Below are 19341 nucleotides of genomic sequence, written 5' to 3'. Positions count from 1 at the left end.
TATTAAAAACAGTCTAAATGAAAATAAGAAATAATAGAGATAATAAGAATTATTATTATTATTGTCATTTTAAAACAAATTTAATGAAAAAGAAAAGTATTATTTATCATTATATTATTATTATATAGTATATTATATAATAATATATAAAATAATCTAGTATAATAATTAGAATAATATGTTGAAAACAGTCTAAATGAAAATATGAAATAAGTGTTATAATCATTATCACAATGAAACAAACTAAATTAAATAGATAAATATTAATTATTATTATAAGACAATTATATAATATTATATTATTAAATAAAATAATATATTAAATAATTATTATAATATAATAATAATCACATACTTTTGGTCAAAATTGTTATTATTTTTAATTAAAATAAAAGTTGGCGATGCAGTGGTGCAGTAGGTCGCTGGTTCGAACCTCGGCTCAGTTGGCGTTTCTGTGTGGAGTTTGCATGTTCTCCCTGCGTTCGCGTGGGTTTCCTCCGGGTGCTCCGGTTTCCCCCACAGTCCAAAGACAAGCGGTACAGGTGAATTGGGTAGGCTAAATTGTCCGGTGTGTGTGTGTGTGTGTGTGTGTGTGTGGATGTTTCCCAGAGATGGGTTGCGGCTGATATATAAAATATTTTTTTATTGAATTGTTTTTCCCACACAGAGATATTGCCAAGAATTCCCTCCTGACGTGGCCCACCTTCATCTACTGGACGTTTCTGGGGGTCTTCGATGCGGTGGTTTTCTTCTTTGGTGCTTTCTTCCTTTTCGACAACACAACCTTCACCAGCAACGGACAGGTACCGCACAGCCATCCCTTTCTCTCACCACCATTTTCTGTCTGTGCGTTTCCTTTAATTGACTTAACCAACTTGTTGTAGCCGTTTATTTCTTCCTCAGTCAACTAAAGCAGTCACATACAGACCGAATGGGGTTTCTATGCTTGCTATATTTGTAGTTAAAGTGGTTCCAGTGCTTGTAATGTGGTTTATAACTGAGGTCTCGTCCTCCTCTTTGCGTATGTTTGAAGTCATTACAGGTGCTTCTCCATTCATTTATGCAACACAAAGCATGCTGGGTAATCAGTCAGACCAGACATCTTTCTCTGTGCCATTAAGTTAAATCATAGTAACCTTTTTGGATTGCTTTTTTTTACCTGTTTGATTTACTTTAAGTTATAACATCCTAATTTTTTCTTTACTTTCTTGCTCCCTGTCCCCTCCCTACCTCCCTCCTCTTCTACTTTTCTTTCGTTTTCTTCTCTTCCTCTCAATCTTTCTCCTTTTCTCTCTCTCTATTCCTCCTTTTACCTCCCTCCTTTTTGCCTTTCTTTTCTTTTCTGCTTTCTTCCTTTCCTCAGCTAATGGCCACCAACACACAGATGGTAAGCCTGTCCCTATCTGTTTCTCATCCTGTTTTTAGTTTGAGGCTATGTTTACACTAGTGCGGTTTCCTTTTAACACGGCACATTCAAATCAACATGATCCTAGTCCATACTGGCGTTTCAGAAAATATCCCTATCCACACTACACCACATGACCGAAATCTTTTTCAGCATCAAAAACTAATATTACCAGTGTTTAAAACCTGAAAATATGTACAATTGCTAGAAAAAAGTATGTGAACCTTTTGGGATTACTAAGCTACAACAATGAAAAAACACAATCTACTTAATACCACACAAACATTGTAAACATTGACAGTGCAGGGTGGAAAAGTTATTTGAACGCTTCTTTGGCTGCAATAACCTCAAACAAGCGTTTCCTGTAGTTGCAGATCAGACCTGCACAACAGTCAGGAGGGACTTTGGACTATTCATCTTTAAAAAACTGTTTCAGTTCCGTAATATTCTTAGAATGTATGGTGTGAATCGCTCTCCTGAGGTCATGCCACAGCAGCTCAATCAGGTTGAGTTCAAGACTCTATCTGGGCCACTCCAGAAGGTGTATTTTCTTCTGTTGAAGCCATTCTGTTAAAATAAAATCCAAGTTATACCAAAGGCAATTGTATATACAGTTAATATACCAAGCACAAATAATTGTGGCATTATGAATAACATCGCCAAATTTATTTAGAGTAAACAAATGTTTAGATTTACAATTGCTACATACAGATATTGTAAGACATCATACTGTTAAGTGTTTACTTATATTTATGTAAACTCCACATAAATACTAAACCTTGTGGTGTTTAAAACTATGTATTCTTTGCTAATTTTTTTTTTTTATTTGAGCATGCGTTAGATAAATGAAACAAATTTCAGCTTGTGGTCATGTGACCAGGGCTTTATTAGCAAAGGTTCTGCAATGATCCATAAGAACCAATGAGGGAGGGACTTATTGAGTCACTCCCTAAAAAAGTAACTAGTTGCAGGTTAATGAAAGTTGAAAGCAATGTGTTTGCTGCTTTTGTATTTTTGTCTTACTAGTTCAGTAAAATCACTGTCCAGTTGTTAAGAATATAATCCCCTCTTCTTCCAAAATAATGAGAGTGCTTCTATCACAGAAATGAAAAGCTCTGCCATCTTGGTTTCTGTCTGCTCCCGCGGGGAGCTGATTAATTTTCTCATTGAGTGCGATTCAACATGATTACATTTATATTAATTCAGCTAATTATTTTTAAAAGCGAATTAATTAATCTAAAAAGTGACTTGAGTTACATTTTTAAAAAAGTAACTCAAATATTATTACTTAATTTTTTTAAGTATTGCGTTACTTTACTTACTTAGAAAAGTAATATTATTACGTCATTCAAGTTACTTGTAATGCGTTGCCTCCAACACTGCTTTTGAACTAATTGCTTTGCGAAATGATTCGCTGTTTTGAAATGTTCAAAACATCACATGCTAGGGACACCTGCTGGTCAAAATTGTGTAAATGCAATTAAAACTAAAAAAATTGAAACAGCTTCAATTGCAATTAGCCAATCATCTATTATCGTCAAATAATATTTGTTCTTTTATTAATTATTTTTATTAAGGCTTATTTTGTATGTTCGATGATACTATCTGCTTTACTGACCAATACAAGACTAATAACAATTACTATTTTTATTAATTTGAGAAATGTCGCATTAAAGTGTCTACAAACTCGTAAAATGTGTTCAGCGATTCGCAACTGGGGGGTGATCATCATCTCAGTGAATGCACATATTTCATGTCGATTTTATAGTTTTACAGAGCAGAAAAAGTCAAAATAATCAGCACACTGCCACTTTTTCTCTAATTTAATTGGACAACGTTTTAACCTACAAGGTCTTCATCAGGTCAATTTGTTAGTTTCGTTTCACAGAGATGGTCGTCAGCTGGAGTAAAAGGATTGAATTTTGTTTCCATTTGTTTTGAAGCACTTATGACGTAACAAAGTCCCGTATATTGAAATCCTGTAGTCTTGGTGATTTGATAAGCACTCCGAAAACACTGATTTGGAAATGTAGCGTTTTGGTGCCGTCTACACTGAAATGCAACCTCAAACCGACCGAAAATTCTGGTGTAGTGTGGAAGCCCTGGTTAAACCCTTTTAGTAAACGCTGTGCATTTTAAAAGGAAAACACACTAGCGTAACTGCAGCCTTGTTTTACTGTTGCCCTCTCAGCCCCGCCCCTCACCCTGAAGCCACGCCCACTCACATCTAGTGTCCACTAACACTAATGATTGGCTCGCTGTCATTGATGGTAGCTGTGCGACGAGCTGTAGCCGTAGAGTCATTCCCTCTGTCTGTCATCGTGTGATGGAGTAGGAGTTTGTGTTCGTACCGTGTGTCTCGTCAAGACTGTATGTGTGTGGTTTTTTTGGAGGGTTGCCGTCATGCTCATCATCATCGGCCCGTAGGAAACACGTCCATCCTCTCATCCCTCACTCAAGGGCAAATGAACAGGCTGGAGGAAATGGGGGATGAAACATTTCCATTCATTTCACACTGGTTAAACGTAGAGGAATCGGTCCAGGATTTGGAAGGGACTCTGGAGGCTTTTTCCACAAATAGGGTGTCCCGTTACATTTTTAGCAAACAGTTGGAACTTTAATTATGTATTTATGCTGTATATTTACAGTTGAAGTCAAAATGACAACACAGGCTCATTCTGAAAGCGTAGTCCTATATACATTTCTGGAGATTTGTAGCCAGAGGAACGTCTTTAAAACGAACGCTACGGGGCAGTATGACGACGTTCATTTTCACGCTTACCAGCTGACCTCTTATCTCAGTGTGGTCGTCTTTTTCACTTTAACCAGTTTGTCCAGTGGCTCGCTGTGTAAGTGGGCGGACTTGAGACAAGGAGAGGAGTTGACCATAACGACAAAGTTTGAGTCTAGCGAAGAACGATTACAGAAATCAGACAAAAATAGATGCCAAAACTAAAATAAACAAGTAAATAACAGGGTGAGATTGTGGTAAAATCTGAAAACATTAATTTAGGTGAGGGCTTTTCTTTTTCTGGATTGCCCACTGTCGGTTGGGTTCAGGCAATTGGGCGGGCAGATCAATCGGTGCTTTTGAAGACACTATTTGGTTGGGTTTAAGAAAAGAGGAGGGGGTCAGTCGATTGGTCAGTCAGTCAGTCAGTCAGTTGACTGTGGCCTCTGGTGGATTTATGCAAGAACAGCAGGCACAAATGGAACTCGCGAGAGAAATTTGAGATCTGAAAAAAATTACACAGCGGCCTCTGGTGGATTTAAGCAAAAACAGGTGCCACGAATGGCACTAGCAAGAGAAATTTGAGATCTGAAAAAGCGTACACAGCGGCCTCTGGTGGATTTGTGTAAACAAAAATTGAAAAAAAAACAGAGCTCCTAGGATGTATTTGGCGATCTCCAGAAATGTATACAGGGGGTACGTTATAAGAATGTGCCTGGGTTGCAACATGATTAGCCTTTTTTTTTTTAGTTGCTGTTTAACAGAGAGAATTTTTTCAACACATTTTTAATAGTTTAAATAAATAATTTCTTTTGTCTTTGTCATCATGAAAGTGATGTTTTAGTTATTTTGAAAGATACTAGTATTCAGCTTAAAGTGCTATTTAAAGGCTTAAGTACTGCAGGTTAATTAGACAACATTGGTTTGTTCTGTAACAGGAAAAAAAATCTTAAAGGTATATTATAATATATAATATATTTTTACATTAAATAAAAAATACATCAAAATAATATAAAAATATATTTAAAAACAGTTTTGATATTTATTTATTTATTCATTAGAAAAGTTAGTTATAAAATAAAACAAATGAAATAAAAACTATTACTATTATTAATTTAAATGTCTATTTCATTTTAATAAAGAATAATTGATAGAAAAACACTCAAATCTCTTTAAGTGTCACTGCAGGGTTGTATAAAATAAATAAAAAGTAAATAAAATAACATAGATTTCAATCTGCCTCCTTGATGATTAACACTAAGAACACCTTTTTTTCCTCTCACCATTGTTTAGATTTGGTCTCTTCATTTATCCTATTTGTGGTAAATAGCAGAAAAAACAGAATCTCCTTTCTCTTTTTTTTCAGCTGAATCATCAAATTTGTAACATAAAAAAAAATCTTACAACATCCTTACAAAAATCATTTGCCCTTGACATGTTATTTTAACACTAAATCCATTTCAATTGCACATCAAGGTAAGTCAATGCATTTCCTTCAAACCTGTTGACATCTATTGTGTGTCTTTGTGTGTTCTTTTGTTTAAACCAGTTACTTTACTTATCAACGTTAAATATATTGTTCAACATTATAAAAGCAGTCAGTGACAGTCAGCCTTTGACCTTCTTGTTGATTTTGATTCGTCGTTTTGAAGGTAAACATCCAGTGATAGTATAAAGAGCATGTATTGTATTGTGGATGTTGTTTTTGCATCGTGTCATCAGCAGCGCGGCCCGTCGGTTTCTAGAAGAGAAATCCATTGTGTTTGAATTCATCAGTTTGCCAAGATTTTAAACAATGAGGCATCAAATACAGCAAAAAAACAGACACACGCAACACCCAGCAGAGCTTTACTGAGCCTCAGCGCTAATGCTAAATCCATTACAACATGCTAATTTGCGCTCTAAGCTCACTTTTTATTGATGATGCTTTTACAGATGAAGTATAAAACATGTGTGACATTAGTAAAACACTGCTGGATGACACTGAAGTGTATTTATTTACAGCACTATGAAAATAATGATGTAATGCAATTGTTTCTTACCAATTGAGATTGAAAATTTCAGGAATGTGCTGTGAATAATTAGGGATAAAGTTGAGACCCTCTATTGTGGGGTCTACATTTATTAAAAATGTACAAATGCCATCATATTGTATTTGTAAAGGTCTCCTTTAATGTTTCAAATGACTTTTGTGCAAAATATGGGTGAAAAATACACTCACCGGCCACTTTATTAGGTACATCTTACTAGTACTGAGTTGGACGCCATTTTGCCTTCAAGTACTGGCTTAATCCTTTGTGGCATAGAAGGTACTGGACACATTCCTTAGAGATGTTTGTCCATATTGACATGATAGCATCATGCAGTTGCTGCAGATTTGTCTGCTGCACACATCCCAAAGGTGCTCTATTGGATTGGGATCTGGTGACTGTGGAGGCCATTTGAGTACAGTGAACTCATTGTAATTTCAAGAAACCATTCTGAGATGATTCACGCTTTATGACATGGTGCGTTATCCTGCTGGATGTATCCATCAGAAGATGGGTACACTGTGCTCATAAAGCGACGGACATGGTCAGCAACAATACTCAATTGGTACTAATGGGATCAAAATGTGCCAAGAAAATATCCCCCACACCATTACACCACCAAAACCAGATTGATTTATTGATAAGGCAGGATGGATCCATGCTTTCATGTTGTTGATGTCAAATTCTGACCCTACCATCCAAATGTTTCAGCAGAAATCGAGACTCATCAGATCAGGCAACATTTTTCCAATCTTCTATTTCCAGTCTTCTGCTTCTGTAACTCATCCGCCTCAAGGTTGGACGTGTTGTGCATTCAGAGATGCTCGTCAGCAGACCTCGGTTGTAATGTGTGGTTATTTGAGTTATTGTTGTCTTTCTATCAGCTTAAACCAGTCTGGCCATTCTCCTCTGACCTCTGGCATCAACAAAGAATTTATGCCCACAGAACTGCCGCTCACTGGATATTTTCTTTTTTTCATACCATTCTCTGTAAACCTTAGAGATGGTTGTGCGTGAAAATCCCAGTAGATCAGCAGTTTCTGAAATACTCAGACTCAGCCCATCTGGCACCAGCAATCATGCCATGTTCAAAGTCACTTAAATCAACTTTCTTCCCCATTCAGATGCTCGGTTTGAACTGCGGCAAATCATCTTGACCATGTCTACATGCCTAAATACATTCTATGTGATTGGCTGATGAGAAATTTGCATTAACAAACAGTTGAACAAGTGTACTTAATGGGCGAGGCAGTGGCGCAGTAGGTAGTGCTGTCGCCTCACAGCAAGAAGGTCACTGGGTCGCTGGTTTGAACCTCGGCTCAGTTGGCGTTTCTGTGTGGAGTTTGCATGTTCTCCCTGCCTTCGCGTGGGTTTCCTCCGGGTGCTCCGGTTTCCCCCACAGTCCAAAGACATGTGTCTAAATTGTCCGTAGTGTATGAGTGTGTGTGTGAATGTGTGTGCGGATGTTTCCCAGAGAGGGATTGCGGCTGGAAGGGCATCCGCTGCGTAAAAAACTTGCTGGATAAGTTGGCGGTTCATTCCGCTGTGGCGACCCAGTATTAATAAAGGGACTAAGCCAACAAGTAAATGAATGAATAAAAGTGTACTTAATAATATGGCCGGTGAATGTATGTTTGGTTCAATCGTCATTCAACATTAAAAAAAAAGTAATATTAATGTAAAAATTACACACCTTGCATATTAAAATATAAAGCATTTTAACTTGCAATTAATCGTATTCAGTGTAATAATAATACACATGTAAAATAGTAAATTGACATTTGAAATCTAAAACAAATACATTAAATTAATAGTTACATTATATCTAAAATAAATGGATGAAATCTTTTATAGCACAATATTTGTTTTCGTATAATGTTCCTAGACGTATACATTCATGCAAAGCTTTAACCCATTATGGTCCGTCTGTCTTCTCATGCTACTTTAATAACATTAGTCTAATATTTATTATACAGCTTTTCTTATGTGCTTATATTTTAAAATAATATTTTGTTTTTACATTTTGTTTTGTGAGTTAATGCTCATTATTTTAATAATAATAATAACAACAACAATAATCATCATTATTATTATTATTATAAATTCAAAGCAAGTATATGCAGATCAGAACTGTAAAATAAAGTGCTTCTTGAATTGTTTATAATAAGGCAGAACATTGTTTACCATCATAATGCAGTGTGTTTTGTAAAGTTGTTCACTACCACTCGAGAGGCTGTTGGTACATCTGCGTCATTCTCTTTTTGCCTTTTTCACTATTTCTCTGTTCCAGATGTTTGGAAACTGGACTTTTGGCACTCTTGTGTTCACTGTCCTGGTGTTCACGGTCACGCTAAAGGTAATAAATCTGAAACTGCATGTGTTATGATCATGACCGTTGTCATCCAGTGTCAGTTTAACCAGCTGTATCTCTTTTTCTCTCTCTCTCTTTCTCTCCCTCTCTTTGTGTGTGTGTGTGTTTAGCTTGCACTGGACACACATTACTGGACGTGGATCAACCATTTTGTCATATGGGGCTCTCTGCTTTTCTATGTCATCTTCTCCCTGCTATGGGGAGGCATCATTTGGTATGTTTTCATATCACGATTTTCATCCTTTAAACATTAAGCGACAGATTTACTAACAATGTCAATGGAAACATATTTTTACTGTTACTATTGGGATTCACTAAACAAAAACTATTTCCCTCATCATCATTTGGCTTCTCATTTACTAAAGTCAATATTCTGTTTATAGCTGTTAATAGCTGTAATAGCTGTTTGAAACCTAGAGGTTTTGCCTCGGTCACATTAGAGTTTGAGCTTGCGAAATTCTGTTGTACAGCACTGTGAAAAGGGGCGGGATTAAACAAGATGATTGGACATTTTAAAAAGCGAGCGATTGGTCCATGCTATAAATTTCTGTCCAGAGAGGTCATGTTTTGATCTTTGATTGATCTCACGCAATCAGATAATGGGATTTTACAGGTTCACCAAGCTTAAACTTTCAAATGCAGTGAACTGAGATACTTGTCGCATTCACATGCGTATGAATGGAAATCTATGAGGAGAAAAGCCTTAAGGACGGCTCACACTGTGGGATTTTTTATAATCCTGAATGATTGTTGCATGTCAGAGTGCACGAACATGGCTCCCATGTCACACTGTAAGATCTCAGCTGTCATAAAGTCAGACTGAACGACAATGAAGACGTGGCAAACACTAAAGAAAACACCCCCAGAGTTTGACATCATCCACCTGTGACACTTTCACTATCTCAATTCCTGAAATGATACCTCACAGCAAATGTAAACAATCTGTAGCAGCAATTTTGCAACACAGCAAGTCTCAATAATAAAACCAGGAAGAAAAACACTGTTTTGACACTTCCCCGCGGTCATTTGAGTTTTCAAATGGATTGTGTCATCATATTCTGCGCTCCTATTGGTTCTTGGATTGACGCTGTCCAAGCTGTTGTCACACTGCAGGAAAGTGTCGAAATCTTCTGACACTGCCAGAACTTTATCAGAGGAAAAATCTGATCGCAAGGGGCTGTCAGTAAACATGCCAAACCCACGATCAAAGATCATCGATTTTAGCCTAGGATTTTAGAAATCTTTTAGGATTTCCCAAATTTGTCTCAGATGACAAAATCGTGGCGGAAATTCCAGTGTGAGCAGGGCTTTATTGACAGAATAAGAAATTTTATACATATCAATTTAAGCATAGTTATTGTGAAAAGAAAGCTTTTTTTGACTTCAGTAATGTTGACTAAAGTAATTGTATCTTAATGAAGGATATTTAGATATTCATACAGGACAATGACCAAAATACACGCACGCACACGCACGCACACACACACACACACACACACACACACACACACACACACACACACACACACACACACACACACACACACACACACACACAAATAAAAAAAACCTGTTGCCTATAGCTCATAATTCATGAGTGTTTCATTTACCTGTGTTTATTCACGGATTGGAATTCCAATATGGGACCTTGATCGCTGCTCTAAAACTAAAACAATGTATTTTCTATTTCAGTTATAGTATACAGTGGTGAGAAAGTGTTGCCTTTTACTGATTTCTTATTTTTGTATACTGATTTTTGATAAATTGCAATGGGTCTATTACAACACTGCAGAGGAATTTTGTCCCTCTCATCTTTGCAGAATGGTTGTAATTCAGCCTCATTTGAGGGTTTTTGATCATGAACCACCTTTTTAAGGCCCTGCCACAACATCTCAATTGGATTCAGGTCATGACTTTGACTAGGCCACTCTATTAATGTATATACAGTATTTGTGTGCTAAAACTCTAAATAAAGGAGGCATTTTTGAAAAGCAGAGTTACATTTTTTCAACATCAAAATTTAGCAAATAGAAGGCTTCATAATGCAATTCAAAAGTGTAAGTAATCATTATTAACCACGGAATACTTTCTAACAGATATTAACAGATGTTTTATTAATGTGGAGGAAGTAGATATTTTTTCAGTGTGCTCTAAGTGCTTACTTCATTTGTAGGAGTTTCCCTTTCAGACATAAAATATATAAGAGAAAATTCTTCGAGCATGATTTACTAAGGTTTGTGCTGGTCTGTTTACTGGAATTGGCTCCATTAAATGCCCTACGAAGCATCTTTATGTATCACCCATTTTGCACTTGTCATCATGTAACAGATCAGAGAGCACATGGCAGACTATTCAATAATACACATAATATAAAACTATTCAAACATCACTTGTAATATACACTGCTCTATAAATAGATCACTTGCAGATCTTTCAACTCCCATGGGTACTTTTGTGAGGATTGTGCTAATTTGCTTCTACTTTTCCATCAAGACTAATTAATGCACTGCTTTTGTGTTGTTTCCAGGCCTTTCCTCAACTATCAGAGGATGTACTACGTGTTCATGCAGATGTTGTCGAGTGGTCCTGCGTGGCTCAGTATTATTCTGCTCATTATCGTCAGTTTGCTGCCTGATGTGCTGAAGAAAGTGCTGTGCAGAGCTCTGTGGCCCACAACCACTGAGAGAATACAGGTACGACACACACATCACACTGCCTACATGTGGAGATACAGCTGACAGATGAGTCTGGACTGATAGAACAGCTGTATATTCAAAAAGAAATCATGGAAAGTGTCATGACTGTTAGTTTGGGGAGATGCCATGCTTAGGTTGATGGGCAAGAAATCTTCTTAAGAACTTTGAGGGATAAAAATATAATTTTTTATTGTTTCAAATCATGTCTGAAGTTTTAAAGTGTTTTTAACTGGCATCCATATGAAAGAAATAAAATATTTTTTCCTTTTCTAAAATGTTTGTTCCATTTTAGTATTATTTTGTGCATTTGTTACTTATAAACTTATGTTAGTAATTCATCATTAACTTCTTTCAGTCCAGCATTTATCTTTTTAGATTTTGGTGTTAGTATTGTTTTTGTAGTATCCGTATTGCAGTTATGGTGGCTTGAGAAGGCGAAAACACTTTTATACTACATAAACTTAATATTTTTCTTCCATCTTCTTCCTATTCTTCTTAGACTACTTTAAGAACGCATCTCCTCCTAGACCGTTCATACTACAACCACCAAACTGTCCAAACCTCCAAACTTTACTGAATTAAATTGCTATATCTTTTCCAACTCATCTGACTTACAGTTTTCCCAAAACTGACCCGGAAAATTCAGAAAATTCCCATTAACTTAACAGTGTACCATAGAGACTGAAGTTTGGGCTCATTTAACTCAGACTACCGAACTGCCAATCACTGATGACCTTTCAACTTACTAGCAACTACTAACGGCACCGTAGCAACTGTCCCTTAGACATCTATTGTGAAAAAAATGCTATTGACTTTACATTAGACATAATAACAACATACCAATTTGTACTAGAAACATACTATCAACATGCTAATGTATACTAAATTTCATGCTAACAACATGCTAGTTTATCCTAGAAACATGCTAGCAACATTCTAATTCATACAAAAACCGTGCTAATGCATGTTAGTAACTGCCTAGCAACTACTTAGAACACCTTAGCAACTGCCTAACAACACCTTAATAACCACCTAGAACACCCTAGTAACCACCAAGCAACACCTTACCAACCAAATAGAACACCTTAGCAAACACTCAGAACACCTTAGCAACCACCTAGCAACCCCTTAGCAACCACTGAGAACACCTTAGCAACCATCTAGGACACCCTAGCAATCACCTAGCAATGGCTATATCAACACCTTATCAACAGCAACTAGCAGTCCTAGCAACCACTCAGAACATCCTAGCAACTACCTAGCAATGCCTTAGCAATCACTCAGAACATCCTAACAACTGCCTAGCAACACCTTAGAAACAACCTAGAAGACCCTAGCAATGCCTTAGCAACCATTTAGAACAACCTAGCAACCACCTAGCAACATTATAGCAATTGCCTAGCAACGCCTAAGAAACCACTAAGAACACCCTAGCAACCACCTAGCAATATCTTAGCAACCACATAAAACACCCTAGCAATGCCTTAGCAACTACTCAGAATACCCTAGCAACTGCCTAGCAACCACTCAGAATACGCAGCAACACCTTAACAACTACCTGGGACACCCTAACAACCGCCTAGCAATGCCTTAGCAAATCGCCTAGTAACCAGTCATAACACCTTAGCAACTGCCTAGCAAGAAACATGCTGATCCATACTAAAAACATGCTAACATATACAGTTTTCTTTCTATGCCAAGTGCTTTAAATTTCTTAAAAACTACTTCAATTATTTAAACTTTAAAACTACTTTAAACGTCCAGACTAAGCTTTCTCAAGCCTCCATAAAGTTTGTCAACAAACTTTACTTTTCTAGTTCGTATTTATTTTGCCTCCGCGGCATGAAAATATGCTGGAATAGTTGGCGGTTCTTTCCGCTGTGGTGATCTCTGATAAATCAGAGACTTAGCCAAATGAAAATGAACGAATGGATAAATTTACTCACTATTGCCATAGCATCTCAATTAGATTCAGCTCAGGACTTTGACTAGACCCTAGGTCATGTCTAATTTTTACAAACAAAAATAGTACTACAACTAATATATATATATATAGTTTTTCATTTCTTTTTCATCTAAAATGTATCTAAATTAGCAAAAATTAATTTACTCCCCTTCAAGTGGTTCCAACCCTTGTCTTTATTCTGTTCAACACAAAATACATTAGTTTGAAGAAAGCTGGAAACCTGTAACCATTGACTTCCATAACAAAAAACACAAATACTATGAAAGTTAATGGTTACAGGTTACAACAGAAGAAAGTCAGATTTACAACAAACGAAGGAAGATTAAATTCAATTTTGAGTGAACTATCTCTTTAGCTGACCCATAAAAGCTAAAGCAAAATGGCATCTACCTCAACTAACAGCCATGCAGGCCATTTAAATAGAAACATTAGCATTATTTAAATAAGTATTGATGTGCAGCAGCTGAACAGTGCTGTAGTGTGTGATAACGGCTACTAACTGATCTCCAGATGTACACTTGCGTGGGCCTGATTACCAGTGTGCTTGATGTAAGTGGATTCTAAATCTGCTTTTCACGTTGGATGACTCTTGGAGACATTCAATGATTATATTTCATCTGTCCACTTTTGTGGAACAATATATGAGCTGATGTTGTATATTGTATACTTTACTGTCTCGGTATACATAGTATGTCAGCATACTATGTCAAGGAAATTTTCATTAGGAAATTTAATATGTGTGTGTGTGTGTGTTTGTGTGATGAACTGTTTTCCCTCATATTTAACCTGTTTGATGCTTTTCCTGTTATTGTCCTTCTTTATTAAACTACCTATTAATCTTTCCAATGGCATAAAACACTTGTTTCATATATATATATATATATATATATATATATATATATATATATATATATATATATGTGACTTCAACAATAGATTCAACTAAAAATAATATATGATTTATCAAGATTTTATCCTTCGGGAATCGATCAGTTGATCACTTCAGCCAAAAACAATATAAAAATGTTTATTAAGAAATTATGCTTTGAATTAGTATTAACTTTACACTTCAAAAATATTATTAACAGTTTCCGTATTTTTTGTTTTCCATTTATTTACGGTTGTAAATTGCATTATGGGACGTTGATCTCTTCTCTGTAGACTTTTAATGTTGAAAATTCAACTAAATAGGCTAACAAAGTGACTTTTATTGGCATTTTAGTAGTTTGAAATAATGTAATGTCTAAGAAATAATTTTCAGAGAAATCTATTAAAAAAAATATTTTTACAAATATATTACTATAACTACTTATATATATATTAGTGTCTTTATTCTCTTCAACACAAAAGACGTTAGTTTGAAGAAAGCTGGAAACCTGTAACCTTTAAGTTCCATAACAAATACGATGAAAGTGAATGGTTACGGGTTTCCAGGTTTTGTATTCAACAGTAGAAAGTCAAACAGATTTAGAACAAATGAAGGAAGATTAAATTAAATTTTGAATGAACTATCCCTTTAATTTATACCTAAAAGCTAGTTTCAAATAATGTATTGTATAGAAATAATATTTAAATAAATCTCAATTGGATTCAGGTCAGGACTTTGACTAGGCTCTAGGTCATGTCTAATTTTTACAAACAAAAATAGTACTATAACTACTTAAATATATTGTTTTTTGTTTCTTTTTCATCTAAAATGTATCTAAATTAGACAAATTAATTTACTCTCCTTCAAGTGGTTCCAACCCTTTATTAGTGTCTTTATTCTGTTCAACACAAAAGACATTAGTTTGAAGAAAGCAGGAAACCTGTAACCATTGACTTCCATAACAAAAAACACAAATACTATGGAAGTCAATGGTTACAGGTTACAACAGAAGAAAGTCAAACAGATTTACAACAAACCAAGGAATATTAAATTAAATTTTGAGTGAACTGTCTCTTTAGTTGACTCATAAAAGCTAAAGATAAAAAAATAAATAAAATAAAATTATATATATATATATATATATATATATATATATATATATATATATATATATATATATATATATATAGTTTTTCGTTTCTTTTTTATCTGAAATGTATCTAAATTAGAAAACATTTATTTACCCTCAAGTGGTTCCAGACCGTTATTAGTGTCTTTATTCTGTTCAACACAAAAGACGTTTTAAAGAAAGTTGGAAACCTGTAACCATTGACTTCCATAACAAAAAACACAAATAAGATGGAAGTCAATGGTTTCCAGCTATTGTATTCAACAAAAGTCAAACAGTTTTGGAACAAATGAAAGATTTTCCCAGTGATGGGTTGCAGCTGGAAGAGCATCCGCTGTGTAAAACATATGCTGGATAAATTGGCGTTTCATTTCGCTGTGGCGACCCCAGATTAATAAAGGGACTAAGCCAAACAGAAAATGAATGAAGGAAGATGAAATTATGTTTTGAAATAAATAAAAGCTAATAGGGGTCTAGTTTGAAATAGCTAGTTCGAAATAATATAATGTAAAAAGAAACACTATTTAGAGAAACAAGTCTGTAAAATAACAGAAAATGCACTGGCAGTTTATTACAAGGTTTTTGTACAGTAATACACAACACCAACCCAGACTGATGTGACTATCTTTAATCAAAATTCCACAGTAGTCACATCTTGGGTCTGCTGAGGGAGTTAGATGCTTCCTTAGAAGTAGCACATGGAACGACAAGTCTTCATTTGTTGTTGTTTATTGTAGAGTTAATTTGACCACAAAGCTGATAGCAAATAAAAAATAAATAAATCAAACACCACCAAACACACTGAAGGTAAGGTCTAAAGACCATGTGCTCCCAGCAGGCCCATTTCCAGTTGGCCACACCCAGGCTTTTAACCTTCCTCTTCATCTCCAAAATGAAGGAAATCCAAGATTAACAACAAAACCGGCCCCTATATATCACTTTAAACTATTAAAAATGTTAATAAAAGTCACTTCTTAAAACTTTTTAAGGTTAAAAGTTGTGGCAAGAAAGATCAAGGTCCCTGTCATGGTTACCAGCTATCCAGCCTGTGCAGATCACTGGTAAACACGCAAATCGCAACGAACTACAAATCCGCCAGTATATGGACTACAAGATCCAGTCATGCAACGCTCACACGCATTTGTTCCAGATTCCACTGATTGCCCACACACTCACAGCTGGAGGATTGTCAAAAACTGGTTTGTAGTCTGTTGTGATTTGGGTGTTTACCTGCGATTTGCACAAGCTGGATCGCTAGTGACCCGTAATGCCATTCAAATGCATAAATAAACAAGGAAAAAATATAAACATGAAAATATGAAATACAAAAAACTGCAAAGTACCCTTTTTTTTCAGTTTCGGACGTAATAATTTATTTATTTATTTAATGAACTTATGATTCTTCATTAAGTCTTTATATGAACATTTTACAGCATAAACGTTTTTTAAAATTTTGCATATTAGCATGAATGCATTAAGAACAAAGAAACCTTCAAAATGTACAGTTGAAGTCAGAATTATTAGCCCCCATTTCAATTTTTTTTTTCTTTTTAAATTTTTTTCCCAAATGATGTTTAACCGCAAGGAAGCAAGGAACTTTTTACAGTGTGTGTGATAATATTTTTTCTTCTGAAGAAAGTCTTATTTTTTTATTTTAGCTAGAATAAAAGCAGTTTTAAATTTTTAAAAAAACATTTTAGGGTCAAAATTATTAGCATCTTTAAGCATTTTTTTTCGATAGTCTACAGAACAAACCATCATTATACAATAGCTTTCCTAATTACCCTAGCCTGCCTAGTTAACCTAAATAACCTAGTTAAGTATTTAAATGTCACTTTAAGCTGTATAGAAGTGTCTTGAAAAATATCTAGTCAAATATTAATTACTGTCATCATGGCAAAGAGAAAATAAATCAGTTATTAGATATGAGTTATTAAAACTATTATGTTTAGAAATGGGTTAAAACAATCTTCTCTCCGTTAAACAGAAATTGGAGGAAAAAATAAATAAATAAATAAACAGGGGGGCTAATAATTCTAACTTCAATGTATATATAATTTATGAATTTACATTAAACTAATAAATACTGCAAACAATTATCATGTTAGCTTATGAAAAATAGTGAATGTAATATTATTGTAGTATAATTTTTTTTAAATAAATTTTGATTATATTTTTAATAAACCTTTTTTTAGTTTTAATTTATCTTAGCCTTTTGCACTGGTTTTAGTATTACTCATTTTGAACATTTTGAGTAGGGTGTCTTATTCATTTTATTTTTTTATTAGGTGTTATTATTGTTACCTTGGTTTATCTTCAATAATTTAGTACTTTAAAAATCTATACAAGCAAGAAATTAAAAACTATTTGTAATTTTTGTAATTTTTGTTTTTGTAATTCAACAACAGAAGTTGTCAACACTAACACTTGTTTCTCCAGACAGCTTGAATGTATCAAAAGCGCTTTATTAATCTGTGAGGATCAGTCGGCTTGTCAACCTTTCTAAACCCTCTCTTATTCATTCCTCTGCCTCTCTGACCCTTGACCTTCCCTTTACCCTGTGTGTTTAACCCTTGACCTCTGACCTGTGGTGACGGCAGACAAAGCGGCAGTGTGTCACTGCTGAACAGTCCACCATCTTTATGCTCTCCCAGACCTCCAGCAGTGTCAGTTTTTAAACTGAGCCGGAGGTGAACTCTCTCTCTGCATGCGTGTGTGTGTCGGTGTGTGTGTTCGTAATCCGTCAACACACAACAGGGTCATTAATAGCTGCTATTCCACTGTCAGACCAGTGCAAACCCAGGGCTTACTCTGGGGTGATTGGGGCCAACAGTCATTCAGCAAGGCCAAAATCATGCTGGGTTTCCACTGTTGGACCAGTCGCACCTCTAAAAACTGCCATTAACACACTTTAGTGGAACAAAGTCATTCATCAGCAGGGAAAATGAAAGGAAACATAACAAAACAGACATAAATGTTTGGTCCTCAGCATCAACAAAGCATATGACTGGTCATTTACGATAATACCAGTAATTTGTGACAGTAGTGCAGCTCAGACAAACACACATGAAAAAATGTGTTGCTGCCTTTGGTTTCTAAGTTGAACACAACTCATTTTACATGCAAAATTTCCTAAAACTTATTCAAAATGTAATCAATTAAACTGACTTCAAACAAAAATTTTTAAAGCTTTAAAAAAATCTAATTGAAACCTGAACAAATGTTGTCATGGCTTACTGATATATTTTTAATGCGAGTATTTATCATTATTTCACAAAAAAATAAAGATTTTCACTACTTTAGTCACTGATTTTTGTATTCTTTTATTTAGGATCCCAAAACTACACCAAAAATAGATTGAACACATTCAGAAATATACTGATGAAATATTACATGCTTGGATCTCATGATTTTATGTTTAGACCGAATGAGCACAGTTTTATTTATTCTAACCATGAAATTATTCTCAGAGGTTTTTGTCACTTTATATTGTTGTATCATTTTATACTATCATTATTATTTAAGTGAAAGCAACAGAAGGGGCTCGCTCACTAAAAACTAAACTGTAAAATTCATTTATTTGATTTCTCTTTAAAAAAAGTGAGTAAATCTATTGCTTTTGAAGTGACAAGTTGACTTTACCTAAAAAATTGAGTAAACCCATTGCTTTTAAAGTGATTAGTTGACTTTAAAAAGTGAGTATACCCATTGCTTTTAAAGTGACAGGTGAGTAAATCAGTTACTTTTAAAGTGATAAGTTAACTTTACTTAATAAATTGAGTAAACACATTGCTTTAAAAGTGATTAGTTGACTTTAAAAAGCGAGTATACCCATTGCTTTTAAAGTGACAAGTTGACTTTACTTAATAAATTGAGTAAACCCATTGGTTTTAAAGCAATAAGTTGACTTTACTTAATAAATTGAGTAAACTCATTGCTTTTAAAGTGATTAGTTGACTTAAAAAGTGAGTAAACCAGTTACTTTTAAAGTGATTTGTTGACGTTCCGTTAAAAAGTAAGTATACCCATTGCTTTTAAAGTGATTAGTTGACTTAAAAAAGTGAGTAAACCAATTGCTTCTAAAGTGACATGTTGATTTTACTTTAAAAAGAAAGTAAACCCATTGCTTTTAAAGTGATTAATTG

General features: G+C 34.9%; 1 protein-coding gene across 10 annotated transcripts in view; it reads left to right on the top strand.

Annotated features, from left to right (window-relative positions):
- The window catches only part of atp11a (ATPase phospholipid transporting 11A), a 136655-nt gene that overhangs the window by 106965 nt on the left and 10349 nt on the right, over nt 1-19341 (top strand). For 4 of the 10 annotated variants that reach the window (XR_015476925.1, XM_087237657.1, XM_087237655.1 and 1 more), the window contains exons 25-29: nt 668-803; nt 1364-1387; nt 8457-8522; nt 8648-8751; nt 11065-11230. Coding sequence is in view for 9 of the 10 variants with exons in the window: in XM_087237657.1 (XP_087093783.1) it covers nt 668-803; nt 1364-1387; nt 8457-8522; nt 8648-8751; nt 11065-11230 (496 nt within the window). In the remaining variant the exon portion in view is untranslated. Of the gene's footprint in view, nt 1-667; nt 804-1363; nt 1388-8456; nt 8523-8647; nt 8752-11064; nt 11231-13709; nt 13749-17796; nt 17887-19341 lie in introns of all 10 variants that reach the window. The other 6 variants (XM_087237658.1, XM_087237656.1, XM_087237662.1 and 3 more) reach the window with 4 other exon arrangements.

The sequence above is a fragment of the Danio rerio genome, chromosome 1 (assembly GCF_052040795.2).
Source record: "Danio rerio strain M-AB ecotype USA chromosome 1, GRCz13ab, whole genome shotgun sequence".
NCBI classification, from domain to species: domain Eukaryota; kingdom Metazoa; phylum Chordata; class Actinopteri; order Cypriniformes; family Danionidae; genus Danio; species Danio rerio.
This window is presented reverse-complemented; position numbering and strand designations above follow the sequence as displayed.